Consider the following 25,794-nt stretch of genomic DNA (forward strand, 5'->3'; position numbering starts at 1 on the left):
ACTTCAGTCCAAGCATTTCCAAAATGGAATCCCTCACCTTCTTTTACCACCATCCCCAGACTTGCTCCTTAGACCATGTTTTCCATCAAAATGAAAACCAGAACTTTTTGTTGAATTTTGATAGGTGAATTCATTTTTTAGCTCTCTTTCCTTTCAACCATTAGACCCATAAATTTTATCTCTCAATATATCTTTTAGAATCCACCTCTCTTCATTTCTGTGGTTAGTATTCTAATCCAAGCCAGCAATCCCTTGTGCCAGAATAATATTTGCCACTTCCTAACTGATCTTCCACCCTTAAATTTTGCTTCCTTGTAATCCATTCTCCAACTACGGTAAGGTGAGTTATCTGAAGTCCAAATCATGTCACCCCTCCTGCTTAGTACCCTTAAATGGCTGTCCTTTCTGCTCAGGAATGCCCAGACTCCTTTTGAGTCTCTTAAAGACACTGTATATCCTGGGCACTTTATATTCTTCAGCCTTGCCTCTTGCCGTTTCCGTTCACTCCTCTCTCTAGTCGAAGTGAGTTTCTTCCTGTTTCTTAAACACATGCCTTGCCTCTGCTCCCTGCAATCATGCATACTTTTCCCTCTGCTTCCAATCTCCTGTCACATGTTATTGCCTAGCCGGTCTCCACCTGTTCTCTGGCCTTGAATTGGAAATCACTTGCTTCTGGGAAGTCTTCCTAAATCACAGTTCTGAGTTTGGTGCTCCCTTTTTGTGCTTCCTTGGCACCCACGGTTTTCTTTTTCATAGACCTAACATGCAGTGGTAATTACCTGTCAACTTATTGGTGTCTGTTCTTAAACTCTAGAGAACAGGTAATTGTCTATCAGAGGCCCCATAGTATGTGCAGCATTTATCATTTTTAATGGAGCATAGATGGGCTTCAGTAAATATAAACTGAATGACTAAATGGATATTCTTCATAGGTAGAAACAGTTTAGTCAATGGTACTTGAGAATTCTGTATGGTTCAATTTTCTGGTAATTTATAAAGTTTCAGCTAATTATTTGATAGGATTTCAATACATGTTAGTATTAAGTAGTATCTATTCTAATATCCCTAACACACTGTGTACCTTTCTTTTTCAACTGCCAATTCTAGCTTCCTGCAAATGATTTTTTTTCATAATCATAAGATACCAACAAAGAAAGCTAGTTAAACATTTTTCTTCATTTGCTTTCCTCTCAAATGAAGGCAGAAAATACATACTTTCTTCCTTCCAACTTTCCATCTTCTTTCTGTTCTTTCTTTCCCTCCTCACTTTATGTTATTTCTTTTTCTTCTTTAATAAATTGAAATCTTTGGGTGAGTTCTCAGAAATGTGGAGGGCTGGGTCCCACCCTCAGTCATTCTGATTTAATTGAACTGGGCATCAGGAATTTGAAAAGCTCCCCGGCGATTGTAATATATAGCAAAGTTTGAGAACCACCGGGTTAGATCATTTCTGATGTCCCTTTCAATTCTAAAAACTCTAGATTTTGTTATTTTAAGGGACTCTCCAGAGTGTTTTAAAATACAAAATATGCCCAGATTTTCTTTCAAAATGTAGAGCTTGAAATAGTTTTGTCTTTCCATGCAGTTAGCCTTGATTGAGGCTGTGTTAAAGGATGCAAAATTCACATTGTCAATACTCAACAATTTTTGCTAATTTTCTTCTAATTCTCTTCAATATTCCCTCAGCATTTAAAACATTATCTAGAAATAAAAATAAAACATTATCTAAAAAGAAAAATGTCTTTAAAAATAGTGTGATAAACCACTGGCTATCAGCTGAGAGATAATGTGCGTTAAGTTAGCCTTTGTGTGGCTTTGAGTTGAAGAAGTTCCTTCATTTAGTCATTAGATTTGTGTCTTCCATAGCTGAATATGGTCATTTTGGGGCCCTGTGGCCACCAGGGTGTAGAATTAGATGGTCTTTTATTGCAAGTATGTCCAGTGATTTTCCAGTAAAATGGCAGATCCTATCAATGCAGATACACTTATTCTTCTTGGCATTTTTATCTTATTTCCTTCTCTCTTCCTCTTAATTGAAGTAATAGTCTGAAATATCGATTAGAATTTATTTTGAAAGCACATATGAAGCTAACAACCAGATCAAACCTTTTAACTATTTTTTTTTTTAATTTAAACTGGCTGCACTCATAAGCTTTAGTTTATGAAAGAAGGCTTTAAAATAAAACGGTGTGCATCAAACTCATTAGAACATACAACAAATGAAATTTCAATATTCAACACAAATGGTCTCTCAGGAAGCCCCAAAGTAAATTGAGAGGCCTATTGTTGATTCAAAAAGTGACATTTATTTTGTTGTGCACAATATCACCGGCAGTAACTCATAAGGGTGCTCATATTTTCTGTGACTTTTACCAGGTCGAGTATGCAAATTCTCATGAAATTTATTTCATTTTAACTAGTTATTGTTCACTTGTATACTACAATTGGCTCATTTTGCCAAGTACTCTGTTTACAGATTGGTTAAAATTTTAATTTGTGCAGTTGAAAACAAAGCTTTTATTTTCTTTCAGTTTGTAAACGAAATGATAGGAGTATAGCTACCAAGTTCAATGGGAGAGCAATAAACTGAAGATAAGGTGGTAATACACAGACCTGAATGTCATAGTTGTGAAACATGACTTTAAATGGTCGCTGCATTTTACTTTCCCACATATGAATATGTATGGCACTATCCTTCACATTTAGTGTGGGGAAATACTGAAGAAATTAAATAATATTTTGTGTTAGTGAAGTAACATGTTTTAATTATATGTTACCATTTTTTTTGTTTTTAATTTTACACCTGTATACAATTTTTTTTTTTGCAGAAAGGGAGAGAGGGCAGGGTGACTTCTAGCATTGTTAAAGGAACATAGAAAATGGAGAGGCATGCATTCATCCAAATAAATTATTGGTATATTTACATTACCATGTAAATACATGAATACATTAGCAGTACTATGTAGATATATTAATATGTAAAAAATGTCAATATACAAATACATCAGAACATTAGAATGTAAATACAGTAATACATTTTCAGTGGACGTTTGATAAATATTAAGAATAGGCTTGGCAGAAATGCCCTTGATTATCATGAGGACAGAAAGTCAAATGTGGGGCTTTAAATTATAAATTGTTTGCTACTAAAATTGTGTTGCTGACAAAAAACACTTAGTGACATTTTGTTAACATGTCCCAAATGCATTGACCTCCTTTCCATTTCTTGAATTCATTACTCTTGCCTATGAGTAGGGCCATACATTTGCTATCCCCTTGCCTGAAAGACTCTTCCTTAGGTTTTAACATGACTGGCACCGTTCATCTTTTGGTTTTCGGGTCTAGTGACACCTCCTCAGAGAAGCATTTCTTGACTGTTTATTTAAGTAACCAGTTCTTTTTACTGCCTTTCTCACCACCCTGTTCTCTTCTTATACCCCCTTCGCTATGGCTTTTATTATAGGGACCAATGCCTTGCTTACTTATTTGTTAGTTTTTCATTATGCATCCCCTCCACTATAATAGAAACTCTACAGGTGCTGGAACCTTATGTGTCTTCATCTAGGCTGTATTCCCAGCCTCTACTGTGTTTCCTGGAGTATCAATACATGATGAATGAATCAGTGATTCTCTGATCTGTGAACTGGAGAAGGGCACTAACATATAAAGAAAACAATACATAAATATCTGAGAGTTTAAACGTTAATGAGAAAAATTAGCTCTTCTTGTTACCTGATTTCCAGAGTAAGGCCAACATAGGATTTTCTCCTTGTCATTAGAAGTTGCATAGTTGTATACTGACCTCACAGAAAAAACAAAAACACATACCACAATCATAAAGAGATTTTAGGTTTTTAGAAGGTTTTTACATTGTCTTCTGCAGTGCTACGTGATGTATTATAGATGCCTATACACTTTGCTATCTAGGCTAAATGATCATGGATTGCAAATTAATAATGAGATGAAATAAGACAATCCCTGAATCACCTTGAACAGGTGACTAGCAACAGGTGGTGGGCCAGTGAGAAGAATGAGATGGACGTTGGATTCAGACAGGATGGTCCCACTCTAAGCAGAACCCTGGAGAGTGGGAGAAAGACCAGGAAAACAGGAAGTTCAATTTAGTCTGCAATGATTTCTTGCCCCTGGGAAAAATAATTGCTTCATTCTATTGCCAAAAGGCAAATCGGCATCAGCTTAATTTGCCTGAGTCTGCCATAAACTGCAGATGGAATCGTAAAACATAGTTAGATTCAAATTAAACACATCTGTCCTAATCTAAAGCAGGTGAGGCCAGCCAGCCAAGAAGCATCAAGGTATAATGCTGCACACAGATTACAATATGCAGAGGTATATTTTAAGAGCCTGCTGACAGTGGAATAAAGAGCCATGAAATCGTGTATTGCCCTATTTTCCTATATGGAGCCTGTCTTCTTGTACTGGCCTCCATCTTAGTTTTAAAGGACTCTACCAACACATCCATTGGGAAATAAATGAACAGACAAAAAGCACTGATTTGAGGTCCAGGAATCTATTGCATTTTAATCAGGATTCTTACCCGAACTGATGCTTTCTCAGGTTAATTGAAATGACAGGGAATCAGAAATCCCTACAGTGCATTTTAATTAGACTTGAAATTCCAGCTAGAGGATTTATTTCTACTTAAAGCATCGAGCTTCTTCTGTACAACCCATTGAGATAATGGGTAAGTAGAGAGAACAGCAGGCTCAGATATGATGGTTTAGAGCAAGGTAACAATGTAATTGATCCTAACCAGGACACTGGTGAGAGTGAGGGGATTGTGGCACCCGTTGGAAGTGCACTGCTACAGTCTCCCTTCAAGAAAATCAGCGGTCCAGCTGCAAGGAATGGAGTTAGCCTCCAGAGACCATCTGCAGCCCTTCCAGGATCCCCCTGGAGCATTAGAGCCTCACTGTGTCTGCAGTCAGTGACTGAACATGGCAAGGGTATCTGTGCCTGGTCATTTCTGCTCTTGGAGGATTCCTCTAAAGAGTCATCTTTCCTTCCTGGTGGGTTGGCTAAGACTTTGTCAAATTTGTATTACAAACTGAGGCTCACTTGCTCGATTCTCCTTCTTCCCCCCTGCCCCCCGCCCCCATTTCTTTTCACAGGTGTCAGATCTGCCTGACAGAATGAAGGCTTTTCCTGCCCATTACTGCTTGCTCTTCATTTATCTTCCACAGACATTACTTCTTCATAAGTTTGTTGCACTCTTAACTTTGTCTTAGCCTTTACTTCATGGAGAATCCACCTGACACCAGGGTGCATTTCATAATTAGATGTGGGGCAGCAGATTTAAAGCACAGTCTATAATAACCCTAATTATGTTTGGTGGGCTTCTGTTGTCTATCCTTTACTTTATCCAAGGCCAGAATTTTGTTTTCTGCTGACATCGCCCACCTGACACTGGTACACATGGGGACCTTTATTAATCTCGGGCAGACTTTGACATACAAAGTCACTAAGTGAATGAACTGAGTATCTGTACTGAAGTGGAAAGGGCCTCGCACTAAGTTCCTTTTTTTTTTTCTCTTTCGAAGACTCTTCCTTATTTTTCCTCACTTATTTGTTGGTATGCCCAAGGACCTCTTCTCTCCTCCCCTCCCCTCTCCTCTCCTCTCCTCTCCTCTCCTCTTCTCTTCTTTTCTCTCTACTCCCTCCTCCCCTTCTCTGCCCTTCCTTTAAAGAGTCACTGAAATATAGTTTTCACATTCATACTTAACAATCCATATTGTAGCAAAATTTCCCCATTTCCATATCTGCATGTTCCGTAGCTTTATGGGACATTTTCATTTTGGATGTCCCACAGACTTTTCAGACACAATAATTCCTTTAAAATTAAATCCATTAAATTTCCTTATGAAAGATAACTACCAGTCATACAGGCAGGAGCTCTAGACATCAATCCAGATTTCTTGCTCTCCCTCAACCCCCACATCAATTTGGTCATAGTGTTATCTTGATTCTAACTCGTACATTTTGGTCAAATCTATTACCTCTTTCCTACCTTTCAAAAAGACACTGAGTAAATATCAAAAAGGGGGATAACATATAAGATGAATTTTCACAAGTGTACAATGTTTTAGAAATAAGTAGACACAAGCAAAAAAGAAAAAAAAAGTTCAAGGACAAGAGAGAATAAACGGGTCAGCTAAACAGGAGCTGGTATCTACAAGATGTAGTGAGGGGTGAACGATCATCCTGTCTTATTCTGACCACAGAAGCATCATATGACTGGCATACCACACCTGGTAGAAAACTGATTAGATGAAGTATTATCACCTAGAAAGAGCAGCACACGTACCAAGATAATTTTCTCAGGACACCACAACTTCCCATCATGATGAGATAATTAAAGGGACCAGGCATTCCCACCTTGCGTGGTCCCTGGTTTAGCAGGACTGTAAGCTCACATCACTTAATAAACTATGCAGGAACTTGGTTATAGGAGTGAAAGGGGTAAGAATGAAAGGTACTTGATTTTAGATAAATATATCAATGTAGTCTGTATGCTTGAGAACCTCTGGGATATTACTCATGCCTTTCTCCTCTAGACATTGCTTCTGTCAGTGTAAATAAATGACTAGAAATACCTACAGTGTGCCTTGATCTGTTGAGATTGCTGCAGCAACAGATCCTGGTCTAGGGAATAAAGAACTCCTCTTTTTGTAGTATTGATAATACACAGAATTATGACTGATTCTCATCAAAAAAAAATATTTGGGTGTTAATACTTATCTTCATGCAATGTAGTGGTTTAGTAGATGACAATGTTGTTAGTCAGACTGTACAAAGCTATGTTGCTTTGCTCATGCCTAAAGCAGAGAGGGATGATATCATTTTCAAACTGATGATTGCCTCTTGCTAGAAAATCTCAACAGTAATGCCTTTACTTCTAGATTAATTATCTGGGAGGAGGAGGAGTAGTGATTTGGGGGACTTTCATTTCTTTTTTTATTACCTAGTATTTATTAGCTGAATCGGGGATTGAATGGTGCCTCCATTGCATTCTCTGCTCGTAGTTGTCTTTGAAAAGGGTTAAGAAAATCAGTTTTTTCTGGGACTGCTTCAAGAGATTAATGCTTAGTCCTTTTGCCCTCAGCCTTGACTCTTCTGTTTGATCCAATACAATGCTGCCTGAGTTATCATTCCAAAGAACAAATGTGATCATATACTTTCCAGTGCATAAAGTCCTTTTATGATTTTCTGGTGCTTAAAGGTAAACTTCAAAATTTTTGGCACAGCATATTCAGGGCCTTTATTTATATGACCATGCTACTTTCTGAGCTCCTTTCTCTCTATTTCTCATACACATCTATGCTCTAATTTTAGTGGCCTCTTTGATGTTCCTGGAATGAAGCAGGAACTTTGTATATGCTACACCGTTTGCCTAGAATGCTAAGCAGGTACTCCCTCCTCTACTGTTATCACCTGACGACACTGAATCCTTTTAGAGGTCTTTGTTGATCCTACATTTTGGATCATGTATACTAATTACAGCTCTTACTGTGTGTAGTAATTGTCCATGCTTTTTTATCTCACATAGTAGACTCTGCACTTCTTGATGGTAAAGACTATCTTTAGTTCTGTATGCCCAGCACTGACTTCAGTGCCTGCTATAAAATAGGTACTCAAGGAGGATAGATGGACAAATGGATGGATGAATGGAGGAATGGCTGAGTGGCTAGCTACCTAGATATATAAAGAGATAGACAGAAAGGCTATTGAAATATCTCTATCAGTCATCAACCTCCCCATTCAAATGTAGTCTGTAAAACGCTACAAGAATATTCATCTTAAAATATAGATATGACCATGTCAAAACTTTAAAATACATGTTAAAAACATTCATTGGCTCTTCATCTTATACATTGTTGTTAATTTTTTTCCATTTAAGAGGTTTTTTTAATTATGTTCAGTTAGCCAACATATAGTACATCATTAGTTTTTGATGTAGTGTTCAACGATTCATTATTTGCGTATAACACCCAGTGCTCATCACAACACATGCCCTCCTTAATACCCATTACCTGGTTACCCCATCCTCCCCCCTCCCTTCTGTAACCCTCAGTTTGGTTTCCCGGAGTCCAGAGTATCTCATGGTTTGTCCCGCTCTCTGATTTCTTCCCATTCAGTTTTCCCTCCCTTCCCCTATGGTCCTCTGTGCTATTCCTTATGTTCCACATATGAGTGAAACCATATGATAATTGTTTTTCTCTGCTTGACTTATTTCACTTAGCATAATCCCCTCCAGTTCCACCCATGTCAATGCAAATGGTAGGTATTCATCCTTTCTGATGGCTGAGTAATATTCCATTGTATATATGAACCACATCTTCTTTATCCATTCATCTGTTGAAGGACATCTGGGTTCCTTCCACAGTTTGGCTATTGTGGACATTGCTGCTATGAACATTGGGTTGCATGTGCCCCTTCTTTTCCCTACATCTGTATCTTTGGGATAAATCACTAGTAGTGCAATAAAACCATACCCATGACTTTGTCTGAAGCCTGCTTTTCACTTAAGACTTAATCAGTGCTACTTTGGGTGTGTCAAGCTGTTTGGAGATAATACCTTTAAGACTTCTGGAAGCTGTTTTATTTAGCCTAGGGGGTCCTTCAGGCTGTATCTGAATTATTTGAAATATTTTCATAAGGGCTTTCTAGCCATATCCTCAGTTTGATGTTTATGTTGAGGCCATGTCTTTCTGACAAAGCTCTGGATTTGATCTTTCACTGGTTTGAGAGGCTGGCATTGAGACATAGTTTTTGTTGTTATTGGTTGGTTGGTTGGTTATATCAAATCCTGGTCTCTCTATATTCCTTTACTTTCAAACTCATCATTTGTTTATTTAGCACATCTCTTTCTTGTAGTACCTTATCAATGCAGGTATTAAGAGCCAATTGACACTTTAACATTCTGCCTGGAAATCTCATTACTCATATACAAAAGGTCATTAGGTTTATTTTCTTTCACTAAGGTTTTCTCAGGTGACAACCTTACCAACTGCTTTTCTCTACATAACGTAGGGCAGTCTCACATTTTCCTAGCCTCCTGTAGTCATTCTTTCAATGCCTTTCCAGATTCCACCAGTACCATCTACCACCCAGTACCAAAGCCGAGGCCACATATTATAGGTTTTTGTTATGGCACAACTTACTTCTCTGTGGCAGTTTCTTTCTTACTCTTCCATGTTTCTCTTACCTCTCTTAAGCAAGCTAGCCTGAATTTATTTGCATGGCCCTGACAGGGTTCCAAGAAGTAGAAATATTCAAGTGCCTTTTCATATCTCTGCTGGCTTCAAGTCTGCTAACGTCCTATTGGCCAAAGCAAGTTACATGGGCAAGCCCAGATTCTAGGGATCCACAAATAAACCCCACTCCTTTAGTGAGAGAAATTGCAAAGTTCCAGAGTTAAGTGTGTGGATTTAGAAAGGTTTTTTACTGGAGTAATTAATAAATCAATCTGCCAGAGATATTTCAGTTAATCTTTAACAAATCAGACAATATTTCATTTACATATAATGAAGGAAGCCCAAACTGAGTTAATAACTTTTAGTATGCTATTCAATATGCAATGTTTGAATTAGAAAATTTAATTTTATGTTGTATACCATCTCTCTTAAAAGCACATGGATTCAAATATAAATCTAAACAGTATAATGACTTTACCAAAGGAAGACAGAATATGAAATTTTATAGTATATTTCAATGCCTAAGACAAATGAAAATTCATTATCTCTTTCTTTATTTCTCAGGTGATATTTGTGATCCCAATCCATGTAAAAATGGAGGTGTTTGTTCGTCAGGATTGTCTGACAATTCCTTTTCCTGTGAGTGTCCAGATGGCTTCACAGATCCCAACTGTTCTAGTGTTGTGGAGGTTGGTAAGTGCAAGATTTAAGCATTTCAGTTATTATCCTCTTTGCATGAGTGACTGACAAATTTGGCGTGGTGCAGTATGGGTATTCTGTACAATTTGCTGTATGCTGTGAATCAGTTTACTCCTCTGTAGTACTTCCGATTTTATAATTTGTATTTTATAGTTAAATTATATTTGTATTAGTGGTATTCTCAAATAATTTAAAAATATGTTTTAGTGATTAATGCTATCCTTCAAAGTCGCTACAAGTATTACTTGAACATAATAAAATTTTTATTTCTCTAATATTGATAAACATTTAAAATTTTATTCTCACTCAAGTCAATTTATTTAAATTAGCTACTCGAAATAAAATAGAACTTATTTTAGTGACTGATAGTATCAGTATTTTGTAGTCTTCTAATCATTACTTTTCTAAGACTATAAATAAATCAAAGATGATGTTTCAGCTGCATTGTTCTTCAGAGTCTTCTCAAAAACTTTGCTTTGCAAATATTGAGTAGTCATTGATCATATTTCAATTTTTTTTTCATCTGTGAAGTACTTCATTGGCATGTATAGTTATGGATTCAGGATAACTTCCATAATTTCCAAATTGTTCCCATTAAGGAAATAGCTGTACTTCAAATAATTTAGCACTGTGTAAATTTGTATAGAGATTAAAGGTAATATGATGATTAAGTTTGAAAACATTTCTATATTTTTTTCACATCTGTACCAAGAAAAATAAAAAGTGAACTATATCTGTTCAATATAGGAAAACTAAACATGTTTTGGGTTAAATTTCTGCCAACCAGCATAAATCTTGGAAAACTCAGAGGTTTTTTTTTTTTTTTTTTTAAAGATTTTATTTATTTATTTGAGAGAGAGAGAATGAGAGACAGAGAGCATGAGAGGGAGGAGGGTCAGAGGGAGAAGCAGACTCCCTGCCGAGCAGGGAGCCCGATGCGGGACTCGATCCTGGGACTCCAGGATCATGACCTGAGCCGAAGGCAGTCGCTTAACCAACTAAGCCACCCAGGTGCCCCGGAAAACTCAGAGGTTTTGATGGCTTTTGAAAAATAGTTTTGAAGAAGAGAAGTAATAGTGTCTATACTAAGGGAACAGTTTGAGTTACTCATCACTGTATCTAATGCACCTAACCTGGTACCTTTATGCATAGTAGAAGCCCAATAACTATTGAATGAATGAAAGAAAGAATAATTAAATAAAACTACTAATTTGCCATTTTTGACCACTAGTTATTGGATTTTAGTGTGCTCTATTTGTTAAATGTGTTTTCTTGTATTTTTATATGACATTTTTATTTGACATTAGTATGAATGTAATATTTCTGAAACAGTTGTATTATTACAGAAAGGTACTTTGTTTATTTAATTCATTTCAAATACAATTCTCTTCCAAGGCTTTTATTAACTCACTGCTAGTGTAGGGGGTTTGATACACTGCCACTGAAATAAAACTGTTGTAACCACCTTGACCCAGTCTCCAAACATGTACGGGGAGTTTCACAGTTTAATATGAGAACCATATCCGCAGGAAAGTCTGTATCTCTGAAGAAAATTATAGTCATAAATATTCCTAACAGGAATAGATGAATAGAATAAAACTTTAGTGTTATATTTTAAGCCTGCTAACCCCAAACTGACAGTGCCTTACATTTGTAGTATATAATGTTTTTATTGCTATTTTCTAAGAGCCAAATCTGGAATTAAAGAGGCAAATGTGTTTAAATAATTTAAAAATCAGTATATTAATAGATTTTTAAAGTAAATACTTGAAATCTTTGGTCCATATTTTTAAATTAATTCAGTTTTTATAATTTTATCAGAAAAATGAGACTATGGGCAACACTTTAAAAACGAAATATACTGCCATAGTCTATGCAGTTCAAATGAGACTGTGGAGGAATCAAATGGTTATAGAATTAAATTTTCCTCAGAGTCATTATTATATATTATTAAAATACTTATGATACTCAGAAATCAGGTAGTTATAGTATATAATCTTAAGCTATATTTTTTATTATATGTTTTAAGCAACCTCATTCTTCCATGGTATATATTTAAGAGTTCTTGTAAGAAATATATCCATTTTATATTTGCTTTGTCATTTAGCATAGCATATTAGTTATACCAATTCTAATTTAATGGCTTGCTTTTATAACATTAAAATAATAGAAAACAAGTATCCTAAAAGTTTAAAAAATGGCCATGGTTTCTTAAATACAACTTCGCTATATTGTGAAATAATTTTTTTAAAGGTGAGAAAATAAGGGGAAGTCAAACACAATTGTCAGGTTAGATACCTCTTTAGGACATACATGTATTACCTTAATTGCCTTTCTACTACTTCTTTCTCAACTCCATGTTTTCGTGCATATAATAAGGGAATACTGAATATTTGTTAAATAAAAACATTTAGTAGCAATGCTTTTAATCTCTAGCCTACCTGAGGTTTTTTTTTCATATTTTTAAACTACTTATTGGGACAAAATATATGAAACATTAGATCATTAAAGACCATCCTGCATTTTTAGTTTGAAAAAATCTATTACTTTGGTGGTGCATTTCTGTTGTTCTTCCCATACCTTTAGGTAGCACCAGTGCAGAAAGCAGTGTACTAGAGTGTACTAGAATTTTACACAACCCCCCCCAAAAAAGCTATAGGTATTTTAATGTAATATCTTAAAAGACAGAAGATTTTCATTTTCGCCATTGATGTATTTTTTGTATTGTTTTTATTTTTTATTGTTATGTTAATCACCATACATTACATCATTAGTTTTTGATGTAGTGTTCCATGATCCATTGTTTGCGTATAACACCCAGTGCTCCATTCGTTACGTGCCCTCTTTAATACCCATCACCAGGCTAACCCATCCCCCCACCCCCCTCCCCTCTAGAACCCTCAGTTTGTTTCTCAGAGTCCATAATCTCTCATGGTTCATCTCCCCCTCCGATTTCCCCCCCTTCATTTTTCCTTCCTACTATCTTCTTTTTTTTAACACATAATGTATTATTTGTTTCAGAGGTACAGGTCTGTGATTCATCAGTCTTACACAATTCACAGCGCTCACAGCCATTGATGTATTTTTACTTACACATTAATCCCCCCAAAGATGGAGATGTGGCCAAGCTTTATTCTAACCTTTAAGCCATATAAATTTTGTGATTATATGAATTCTAAATCTCCTTATTCTTAATTTCCAAAGGAAAGAAAATCTTTTCTATATTTGCTTAGAAGAAATTTTGTTTTGATTCCAATTTTAAAAATTATCTTTACCCTGTTTGTTCTACAATCAAACAGATACTCTCTTCATTGTAGCACATCTAGAAAGGAGAATTTCAAATATACACTATTCTTAGAGATAAAAATCACTTCTTGATTTTTACCTCAAACCTCATTACTTTATAGTAACTTTGTTTTAAGTTCTTGATGCTACTTATTTTAAAAGAGATCCTCTCCAATTTTGTACTTTTATTGTTCTCTCCTACAGCATCTAGTGTCAGATAAGCACAAAACACTTTCCTGCATTTGCAATCAATCCTCATATCACCTACATTCCTATATTATGTGTGGAAGCTTGGAGAAATTGATTTGCTCAGATTTGTGAACTTGATTCACAAGACAACATTGTTTTTCTTAGATTTATTTCTTAATCTGTCTCTATACTCTAATATCCATCTTTTACCTCTCTCTTTGTCTCCTTGTCTCTCTCTCCCACACATATCTCCCTATTCAGACATACCTCCACACTTTAATGTTCTCAGCCTCTTAGAGTTATTACAACTCACTTCTGATAGCCACAAAAGGCATTAGGAAAACATCTCCCTGATTAAAGAAAAGGGTAAAAGAACCTACTTCACATCCTCAGATTTGAAGACATCAGCCAGATCAACCACTGTTTGCACAGATGTGCACTGGATGCTGTCTTTTTTTCTCCAGGGGACTTGCAGACAGGCCACCATGTGGTTAAGTCCCAAATTTCTTCCCAATTACTTGCTTACACTCCTGTATGGCACTGTGTAATTTGGAGCCAAATGTTGACATGTTTATTTCATATGGAGATTTCTATTACCAGTGAAATTTTAGAATTTGTATGTGAAAATTTTGGAAATTATTGAATTATCTAAGTTCCATGGCATAATTCTTCTCTGTGTGCTGTCAAATTAACCCAGTAAAATAATAGCAACTGTGAACTTTTACAACTCAAATACATAGTATATTAATGCAATCAAAGAAAACAAAGTAAGTGATTGACTTTAAAAAATCTTAGTTTTCTTATATTCTTATATATCTATTGAGTACTTGCTAAGTAATAGTTACATATCTGGTGGAATGCCATGGTACACAAATTTACAGAAATTACTGCCTAGCAAGGAAAGCAGATAAATAAATAAATAGATGAATATGATGGGTGTTGTGATAGTGGAAGCATATGGAGTCATAAGAATATAAAGCAGGTGTCTCATCTTAAGCTGGATGTCAGGGAATGCATGCCTACCTCAAAAAATAACATTTTCACATGATTATAAAAATTAATTCCAATCTAGCGAGCTGAAAGGTAAAAGTATTTAGATAATATAAGATATAGATAATAGAGATAAGAAAACTCATAAATCCATGAACTGCAAGAAATTCAATGTGGCTAAGAGTTTAAAAGGAAGTTTAAAAGGAAGACATATAGTGGCCCGATGGATCTGGAGAAAGCAGGGGTGGCAGATTCTGCATGATGTTTTAAAGAATTTGGACTTTATACTTAGAGACATGCAGAGGGTTGTACTTTTAGAAGATCATTGTCACTATAATATGACAATATGGGGAAAAAAATAGAACACAGTAAGGCAGGGGAACGATTTGAAGTCTACTGCAGGCGACCAGGTCAGACATGATGGTTTGGCTTAGGCAACAAAGGGAATGGAAAATAGAAAGCCAGTAAGTATTTAAAGGATACAGTCGATAATTATTGGTGACTTATGGGGTTATTGAATAAAAGGAGTGTGGAGAAAGGGAGGAGTAGAGAAGTAGCATCCCTAGTTTTTGACCTAAGCAACTTGATGCCATTTACTGGGGTAGTATAAATTGAAGATACATGTCTTGAGAGGCAGAAAATGAGTTGAATATTTCACATACTGAATTGGAGGAATTTGCTAGATATTAGTTAAGAAGTCGGGCATATATTTGTAAGTTATAATTACACAGACAGTTATTGTATAAATTGTATAAATTTAGGGAGTGTATAAGTCAATCCATAAGCAGAATAAATTTTGAAAAGACTAAGGAATGGAAACTGATAAGAAGTTCATCAATAATTAAGCAATAGGTAGAGAAAGTTAAATTTATAAAGGAGTCTGAGAAGGAGTGGTCAGAAAGATAGAAGAAAAACCAAAAAAACATTACACCCCAAAAGTTAGGGGTAAATCATGTTTCAAGGCATATGTGATCAGCAGTATCAAATATGATGGTGAAGTTGACCAAGATAAACATTTATATTGATTACATGTGACTGATAAATGATATTGCAAACATCAGTTTTGCTGGAGTTGTGGAGAAAGAGCTAGATTGTGGCACATGGAAGAATTAGATATAGGATTTTTAAAAAGTGGCTGGGAATACAGGGAAATTTCCTCAACTTGATAAAAAATATCTATTAAAAATAGTGATTCAAAGGGGCACATGCACTCCAGTGTTTAAGCAGCAGTGTCCACAATAGCCAAACTATGGAAAGAGCCCAGATGTCCATTGATAGATGAATGGATAAAGAAGATGGGTATATATACACAATGGAATATTATTCAACCATCAAAAAGAATGACATCTTGCCATTTGCAGTGATGTGGATGAAACTAGAGGGTATTATGCTAGGCGAAATAAGTCAGTCAGAGAAAGACAAATACCGTATGATTTCACTCATGTGGAATTTAAGAAACAAAACAGATGAATATAGGGGAAGGGAAGGAAAAATAAAATAAGATAAAAACAGAGAGGGAGGTGCAAACCATAAGAGACTCTTAACTATAGGAAACAAACTGAAGGTTGCTGGAGGGGTAGTTGGTGGGGGGATGGGGTGACTGGGTGATGTCGGCTTAAGGAGGGCACTTGATGTAATGAGCAGTGAATGTAATATGCAACTGATAGATCACTAAATTCCACCCCTGACACTAATAACACAGTATATATTAACTAAATTGAATTTAAATAAAACATTTAAAAAGAAAGCCTACAGCTAAAATCATATTTAATGGTAAGAAATTTGAAGTTTTTCCACTTAGATCAGAAACAAGACAAGGATGCTCCCTCTCACTATTCCTTTTTAATATTGTACTGGAATTACTAGCCAATGCAATAGACAAGGAAAGAAAATAAAGGTATACATATTGGGAAGGAAAAATAAAACTATCCTTTCATGGATGACGTGAACATCTATGTAGAAACAAATCCTAGTTCCCAGAAAAATTCGGGAACTAATAAACAATTATAGCAAGATTGTAGAATGCAAGGTTACTATATAGAAGTCAATTCTTTTTCTTTAAACTAGTAATAAACAAGTGAAATTTGAAACGAAAAACACAGTAAGCAGAGCACAAAGGATTTTAGGGCAGTGAAAATACTCTGCATGCTATTATAATGTTAGATACATATCATTATACATTCGCCCAAATCCATACAATGTACAATACCAAGAATGAACCCTGCTGCAAACTATGGGTTTTGGATAATTATGATGTGTAAATGTAGATTCATCAATTGTAATAAATGCACCACTCTGGTGAGGAATGCATATGTGGGGTTAATAATGGTGAGGTTATGCATATGTGGGGTTCAGGGACTATATGGGAAAACACTGTACCTTTCTCTATTTTGCTGTGAACTTAAAACTGCCCCCCAAAATCAAGTCTTTGATTTAAAAAATGGCTATAACATTCATCAATTTGTTCATTTATTTGTTTATTCATCCATCCATCAAATATTTATTGAATATATGCTATATGCCAGATACTGTTCTTGGCACTAAGGATATAACCACGAAAAATAGGCTTTCCCTTTATAGATCTTCTAGTCAAATGGGGAATTAGAGAGTAAACCATCATACTTATCATGGTAACTTCCAAAAAGAAAAATAAAGACAACTGTCAGGGAGAATAAAAGGAGGTACATTTTTAGGAAAGATCATTAAGAAAGATTGAGAAGTTGGTGTTTGAACAGAGAGTGGAACTGAAGCAAATTCATTGCATAGGGATGGGGAGAGAGCATGTAAATTGAAAGGGAAGTTTGGACCAAGGGAGGTTTTTCCTTTAACATGGAATTCTAATGTCATTATGATTAAGAAATATGACATAACATCCAAGCTTGTGTTTTACTAAGAATAAACTATGTTAGCTGACTCGTGTAGATATTTCAGTAATATTTAGGATACATTTAACCTATAAAAACTATCAGTCTGAAGCCAAAGGACATAAACATTGGAATTTGGTAGTAATTTAAAACCCATCATCACTTTTAGAAAAAAATTCAAGGTACCTATGTGATGAGAGTAGTTCAGTATAGGATAACAAAGGCAGCATATTATGTCATTTGTAATTCTTCCCTTTATCTAACTCTCTGTAGTAGCATTGGCTTCTGACCAGGTTTTCTCATATAGAAAGATTAATAAACATGAAGGTGCTTCATCCTGTTCTGTCTTCTCCTGTCTTCTTCTATCATATTCCATCCAAACTTATTTCCTTTGGTAATTGGTATTCCTTTTCTAACATGAATTCAGGTTCTTTTAAATTTGTAGCCCTCAGAGCTCATCACTGCTAATCTGTCCTCCTGCTTCCATTTCATTATAAGAAATTGGTTTCATTTACCCCAGAAACATAAAGTCTCATAATTTTTTTAAAAAAACCCCAACAATTTGCACTGTACATCTTGTACATCTTGCCCCATGAATAGCATATTCATGTTTACCTTTCAGAAGGTGATCACTGTCAGAATATCAAGTAGTGTAATAAAGGCTGGCACTGTCTGAAAGACTTCTTATTAGTGATCATGAAATATCAGAATGTTAACAAGTTTAAGTAGATATCTTGGGTAGAGCAAGGCTATTTTTAGATTTCTAAACTTTGGTTGCAAAATGAGAGATTTTATAAATTTCAGTTAAATTATTTATATATTAGATAAAATTACCAGTAGTTGTCAGTTTTTTTCCCCTTTAAGATTACTTCTTGGTCTAAGGAAGGATATCTCATGATTGAATCCACATTTCTAGAAATTATTATAATGAGAGCTATTCTGCATAGACTAAAATAGTTTCTCAAAAATTGCTAGCCATGGATGATTGCTAAGAAATTTCCCGGTCAACTAGACTCAGGGGATTCATTTTCAGAGTTGTATTTATTTAACTTTACTGATAATTAGAAGGATTAAATGTGTGTTCATATAAATGAATAGAATTGTACAGTTAAGATGGAAGAGTTAAGGATTTAAGGGTAAATTTGTCATTTATTTTGTATATATTATAGAAAATTAATTTCGTTTTACATATGTAAATATCTCTATAGCATACCTTATAAACAATTAGCTTCTTAATTTTAAAATGTTTCTACTTTAGAAGAGCCTGGGTGGTTCAGTAGGTAAGCTCTTGATTTCGGCTCAGGTCATGATCTCAGGGTCCTGGGATGAAGAGCCGCGTTGGGCTCCCTGCTCAGCCGAGAGTCTACTTTAGGTTCTCTCTCTCTCTCCCTCTCCCTCTGCCCCTCCCCCCCACACACACTCTCTCTCTCAAAATAAATAAATAAATCTTTAAAAAAATAAATAAATAAAATGTTGCTACTTTAAGGTTAATTATAATGATTAGAATTTGTTAGCTTGCAATTCCAAGCCCTAACAAATATATATTAACTCAAGAAAAAAAAGAAAAAAAAAAAACAGAGTATCAAAGAACCTTAGAAAGTATCAAGTAGAGATCCTCTCTTGCCCAGAAAAAAGATAAGAGCCAATCTGTGGTACAGTTTTTATTTGTAAGAAAAGAAAATGTAACACATTAAAGGAAATACCGATATATATCATTTTAACCATTGTCTGTTTTCTTTCTGAGAGTATAACCTTTCTATTGCTTGGGGATAAATACTTTTGTGAATGAAATGATAGTGGATGTGTATCATTATGCTTTTTCTGCTTAACAAATCATTACAAATTTGGTGGATTTAAACAACCATTTATCTCTCAATTCTGAGAGTAACGTAGGTGTTCTCATTGACTGGTGCTGGGTAGTGGAACATGGCTCAGCTGAGATAGTTTGTCTCTGCTAAATCAGGCTTCCTTATGTGGTGGTGGAAAAGTCCCAAGAGCAGTAAGAAAGATCAAGCCCAAATTATAAGCACTTTTCAAATATCAGTTTATGTCACTTTAGCTAACAACAGTTTTGGTAAGAGGACCTGCCCCTTCATATTGAAAAGGTGAAGATGCAAGAGGGGAAAGAATTTGTGGGTGGTTTTACAGTTTACTATAGATTGTTAGGAGTTGCTTTCCTTTTACTTTTTAATTTTTTTTTAATTAACAGTTTTTATTGGCAATGCAAAAAGTTGATGAACATGTAGATATATTTATAGATATTTATTTTTATGTTACTAGCTATGAAGTAGTCTGTTTCTTTATAAGGTAGGAAAAAGTAAAAGCTCTCTTAAAAAAAGGGAAAACTTGATTATTTTCTGTTCATTTTAGGAAATACATTGAAAAATTAGAAAAATAAAAGTGGAAAGTGACATTAAGTTGTTCTTTTAATCAAATTCCAAATGGAGCGTCATGAAGTCTGTTGTGGCACTGCCAAAATGTACAATTCTACACTTTATGAAACTGAAAATTGCTGTTTTAAAGTGATAGGCTAAGTGGCAAATTTAGCATTAACCTCAAAAAATTTTCTCTGCCAGGTTGAGCACTTTCATGGAAAAGAGGTTTATAGGACACTCACAGATGACATAAGATAGTTAAAACATGCCCAATAATCTTTAAGACCTTTCATATAGTTATTTGGTTTTCTCTTCTTAATTTTCAACATGAATCTCTTTCTTGAGTCTAACAATTATACCTATTGTTTGTTTCTTTTTAATTGAGTTAATTGCATATTGATTTTTGGTTAAAAATAACATTTTTTTAAAAGATTTTATTTATTTATCTGACAGAGAGAGAGAGAGAGAGAGCAGGAACACAAGCAGGGGGAGTGGGAGAGGGAGAAGCAGCCTTCCCGCCTAGCAGAGAGCCCGATGCAGGACTCGATCCCAGGACCCTGGGATCATGACCTGAGCCGAAGGCAGACGCTTAATGACTGAGCCACCCAGGCGCCCCCAAAATAACATTTTTTTTAACTTTTTTTAAAGATTTATTTATTTGAGAGAGAAGAGGAAAGAGAGCACCTGCTAGGGGCGGGGTTGGGCAGAGGGAAAGAATCTCAAGCAGACTACCTGCTGAGCACAGAGCTCGATGTGGGGTGATCTCACGACCCTGAGATCATTACCTGCTTTGAAATCAAGAGTAAGCCATTTAACCGACTAAGCCACACAGACACCCCTCCTTAGACTAAATTCTTAAAGTTAATGGTTGGGTTAAGAGTTATTTGAGAACCTATAATATTGTAAGATTGTACAGAAAAGTCTAAACAGTTCATCATGATGGATTTATAATGAAAAGAGAGTGTAATGGGCTTAGATCTACTTAATCATAATAATGTAGATTTGGAGTCATTCAATTTGTAGAGGAGAACAGAGGAGAAGATATAAGATATATTTACATATATAAAATGTAAGAGGAGAAAAATACACCTGGAGAACAGAGATGGTTATCTCATCAAATATAGTTTTATTTTTTTATTTTTTTAAAGATTTTATTTTTTTTTAATATTTTATTTATTTATTTGACAGAGAGAGACACAGAGAGAGAGGGAACACAAGCAGAGGGGGGTGGGAGAGGGAGAAGCAGGCTTCCCGCGGAGCAGGGAGCCTAATGCAGGGCTCAATCCCAGGACTCTGGGATCATGACCTGAGCCAAAGGCAGACACTTAATGACTGAGCCACCCAGGCGCCCCAAAGATTTTATTTATTTTTTGGAGAGAGAGAGCAAGAGGGAGGGGCAGAGAGAGAGGGAGAAGCAGACTCCCTGCTGAGCAGGGAGACCGACACAGACACAGAGCTCTATCCCAGAACCCTGGGATCGTGACCTGAGCCAAAGGCAGACACTCAACCGACGGAGCCACCCAGATGCCCCTATAGTTTTAATATAATATGTGAATACTATGTTCCCTTTTATTTTCCACTTAAACAATTATTATTTAAGGCCACAGATTATTTAAAAAGGACAAATTATAAACACATCTTAAGGTCCAGTTTGGTTGATAAAAGCTATGAGGAAAGGACTATTCTCTAGAATTCAAACCAGTGAGAGAGAGAGTAGGCAGAAAAGTCGTAAATAATGGCTCTAGAGCATGTGGAGTATGGAGCTGACTTAAGATAACTGAATAAAGAAAACCTATGAAGGTTAGATAAAGATAGGAAGTGGGAAAATGATTAATATTACTCTAATGGAAACTGAAAGCTGATTGACTGAATCATAGAGCATTTGCTCTCATCTGTCCTCTTACCATTAGTTGAAGATAGAATGAAGACAAAGAGATGAGAGAAGTATTAAGAATTCATTTAAAAAAGTGTCTTGATAGGTTGAAATTTATTTCTTAGAAATATTAGAAATCCTGTAGTATGTGATATTTATAAGTTAGATAGACTAATTAATCACCAAATCTTATTGGGACCGAGTATGTGCTAAAATCATGCTCTTTGTTATGAGGGATTACTAGAGTAAAGCATAATGGTTACTAATGAAACAGAAGGCATAACGTCTTTTCTCAAGGAGCTTCAAATGGGTGTCATTGTGTGAAGGTTTATTTGGAAACAGTGCCTGAGGCCATAGGAAAATTGGGTGATGCCTCAAGGTAACTTTGTACTCTAAGGCAGTTTATCTAAATCAGAGTATTTATGTGGAGGCAGATTCTGTAGTCCATGTTATTTAAAGTACAGTGACAACACATAATTTTTAAATGAGTCATATAATGAGTGAGAATTTGGGCAGACTCTTCTTTGGAATATATTAAATTTTTCCCTTTGAAAGTATAAAACTCATCAAACTATGACTTAAAATGCACAGCAATCAATATTTATTGTTCTCTTTATTTTGTTTTAATCAAGGCTTGGAAAATAAAGTAAGGAGGATACAATTTTGGTTTCTTAGCAAAAGATGGAGCCAGTCATAGTGTGTTTTCTTAAGTACTAACCCTTGAAAAATATAGCAAATTTCAAATAAGAATCAGCACCTTCTTTTCATGGCATGTTGCTAAGTCTCCATGTCTTCATCTGATAAGATTTTAATTGAGAAATCAGAAGCCAAGTGCTTCCTCCAGATCATAGAGAGCAACTGAGTACAGAACTCATTACTGTTACTCATTGACATAGTAGCTGCCAAACATTTTCAACAAGATAAATATTGTTTCTGTCAGTTCAGCTCTCTTTCAATCAATGGCTTTGGCTCCCCCAGGCAATGGATAAATCAGGGTGCATCCTAGAACATGCTCTGACCTTTAAGGTCAACTTCTATTAATTATTCAGTGATGGAGGTCAAGCTATATTCTTCACAATGATGTCCTGACCCCACATTTCTGTGGTAAGGCTCACCTCACAACCAGGCATGCTGTCTATCAGGCCATCATGTAATGAACATTGAAGGGGGTGGGCGGAGAGTCTTTTTGTGTAGTTTACCGATCACCATAATGCCAAGGACATTTTTTCCCTCACCCTTTTCCCTTTAATAGTGTCTTGTATTTTTAGAGTACTCTATTCATTAAAATGTTAATATACAGGGGCGCCTGGGTGGCTCAGTTGGTTAAGCGACTGCCTTCGGCTCAGGTCATGATCCTGGAGTCCCTGGATCGAGTCCCGCATCGGGCTCCCTGCTCGGCAGGGAGTCTGCTTCTCCCTCTGACCCTCCCGACCCTCCCCCCTCTCATGTGCTCTCTCTCTCTCAGTCTCTCTCTCTCAAATAAATAAATAAAATCTTTAAAAAAAAAAAAGTTAATATACATATTATTCTTGTAATAACCTTGAAATAAGCAGTTGAGCTAATACCAATCTCAGTGTTAAATAGGAAAATGATTCTATGATAAATGTAATGACTAGACCAAGGTCGTAGATTTCTGCTAAAGGCAGGCAGAACAGATGTTAAGCCTGAAGTTCTGTCCAATGCATTGTCCATGGTCCAGTGTCTGTGTTCAAGTTAACCTGTGCCTGTTACACATATGGGGATGGGGGCTTTGAAACAATAAAAGAACCTGAAGATATAAGAGTAATTATAATAATACCTTTAATTACAGTGTTTGTCACATGCTGAGCATGCTTTCTTGGAACTCTGTAAGAACACATTCTTTTAACGGATTGTATCATGGTATTGTGGTTAAGAATTCAGCCAGACTGAATTCAATCCTGGCTCTTCTATTTACTAGCTCTGTTACTTTGGGCAAGTTGCTTAACCTCTCGATGCCTTAGTTCCTTGTCTGTAAAATTGGGGTAATAATAATACGAACTTTGAAGGGGTTTTGTTCAAATTAAATGAGCTAATATATGTTAGACCCTTAGAACAGCACTTAGCTTATAATAAGAGCTATATAGGAGTTATAAAATAAGTAAATATAAATAGTTAAATCTTATAGACAATTCAAGAGCTACATACAGAAATCAGACTTCTAAGTTCCTGAATATTCCTCCATCATTTTAGTCATTAATAACATTATTTAGATGTCCAGTAAATCCTGATCTATTACTTTTATGTCAGGATTTTTTCTGCTTGTGCTTGAATATGCAAACTGGGGGCAATTTAGCTGTCAGCTTTTAATTTTTCAAAAATTTCTTTCCTTCAACGTATAATTTGACAAATCACCTTACTTGGTATGGGAAAAAGAGAACCCTGTGTTTTATTATTTGAAAATTATGAGTAATGTAAGTAATGCTTGCATAATTAGGAATCGGCCTTTTAGGAGTATAGCTTTCCTTATGCTTACAGCAAATAACTTATGAATTGATTTTTTTTTATAAGAATGCAAAATGAGAATCTGTAAAGATATAATAAATACCAAGTTAAAATTTATGATACCATATTAATATTAGGTTTTTAGATGTGATAGATCAACAGTATCTTTGTGGTTTTGCATAAAAATAGAATCACAGAGTACAAAAGACCACTAGGATCTTCCATTTAACCAATATTATTGAGCATCTTTTAAAGGCTATTCCTGACCCCCAGAGGCTAATCTCCCTTTTGTCTGTGACCCCAAAATAAAAAGCCTGCCTTGAGATACTTCTGTTTGGGAAAGGATCATAAAACACACACATCAGTAGCCATTACACAATGAGGTAAATAATCATCATAAAAAGAGAACACAGTGCAGTAGGGTAGCAACAGGAGGAAAGGTTATTTTGAGTCCCGGGGATCAGATTTGACAGCTAAGATAGCTTTTAAAACTGGCTGGGATGGAAGTGTAGTTCACCAGCCAAGTTATAAGAGGGGAATATTTTAAGCAAAATGAAGGATGATAAACATAAAGCTGAGGAACTTGGGAACCTTCTGGAAGAATTAGCCTTAGTGGTTGCCCAGAGTACTTGGTGTTTTTAGGGATGATTGGGAGTCAGACCAGCAAGGTGATTTGGACCTATATTGCAAAGGACCTCCAGTCATCTTCTCAGACTATGCTTATAATACAGTTTTCAGTGTTATTAACAAAATTATCCCAGGATCATGATTCTATGACCTCTTTTCATAATACATTGTTGAAACATATAAACATTATTTAAAAACAACACAAAACACTTTGCTGAACAGTATTTGAGGTAATTTTTAAGTACTACCTCAGGCTTGTCTTTTGAGGATTAAATTGTACTGTTTTTTCCTGTTACATTTTTATTCTGCCTCGAAGGTCTTTTTTTCATTTCATTAATTATTGTGATTATTTTCAGTAAGACTTGGTCTCATAGATAGTTGATTTGGGAAAGGCTGAATGTGACTTATTTACTGAAATTAGTGCTAATTTCTAACCTAGAATTTCTAACCAGAAATTATTTGCTGGAGGAAACAATGTAAAGTTCTAACAACAGTTTCTGGAATATTCTTCTGTGACTATAAATGTCAGTTGACATGTGGAAAATCCTATGAGAAGCCACCAAATATTTATATTCACCTGGATGGTTACCTAGTCCTGGACACTAAGGAAACTGTTTCAATAAAAACAAGTGTTTGGTTTTCTTGTCTGTGGACTTAATACACTATACATGAAATACACACAAACTAGATTCTTTGCTAGAGAGAAAGCAAAAGATTCGAAGAATACATTTAAGGCTTTGCTTAGTTCAAAATTTTGTAATTTTTTTCCTATTGCTAAAATACTTTTAACATTGCTGGTAAGCCAATCATATTCTCCCTTGACCCCACCCCAACCATGATCTCCTTTGTCCCATGTCTGCCTCCCTCCCCTCTTTTTCCTGCCCAGTCTTGCTCCCAGACAGAAAGAAGATAAGATAGTAGTCCCTAGCTCTCTGGGAATGGTATTTTGTCCTAGTCAGATCTCATCTGGAGATTTAATTCTTCTTGCTGTATTTCCCAAAAGACCTTGTCAAATTTGAATTTATCAGGAGGAGGTTAAAAAAATGATGACCAGGGTATATGCCATGATATATGAAATTAAGTGGAGAGGTTTATCTCAGTTAAGAAGAGAATTATGGGGAATATGATAACTGTTTTCAGATATTTGAATGGCTGTTATGTCAAAGAAAGAGCCATATCATCCCATTGTTTTCCAGAGGCTAGCCCTGGGAGAG

The 25,794-nt window shown here is 35.6% G+C and overlaps 1 protein-coding gene across 1 annotated transcript in view; it reads left to right on the plus strand.

The window, feature by feature from the left end:
• EDIL3 (EGF like repeats and discoidin domains 3) overlaps positions 1 to 25,794 on the plus strand; it is a 398,312-nt gene that overhangs the window by 108,273 nt on the left and 264,245 nt on the right. Inside the window, exon 2 of the mRNA XM_032404039.1 lies at positions 9,780 to 9,908. Coding sequence (XP_032259930.1) covers positions 9,780 to 9,908 — 129 coding nt within the window. The remainder of the gene's footprint in view (positions 1 to 9,779; positions 9,909 to 25,794) is intronic.

Source organism: Phoca vitulina, unplaced genomic scaffold (genome assembly GCF_004348235.1).
Source record: "Phoca vitulina isolate PV1807 unplaced genomic scaffold, GSC_HSeal_1.0 scaffold6, whole genome shotgun sequence".
NCBI classification, from domain to species: Eukaryota; Metazoa; Chordata; class Mammalia; order Carnivora; family Phocidae; genus Phoca; species Phoca vitulina.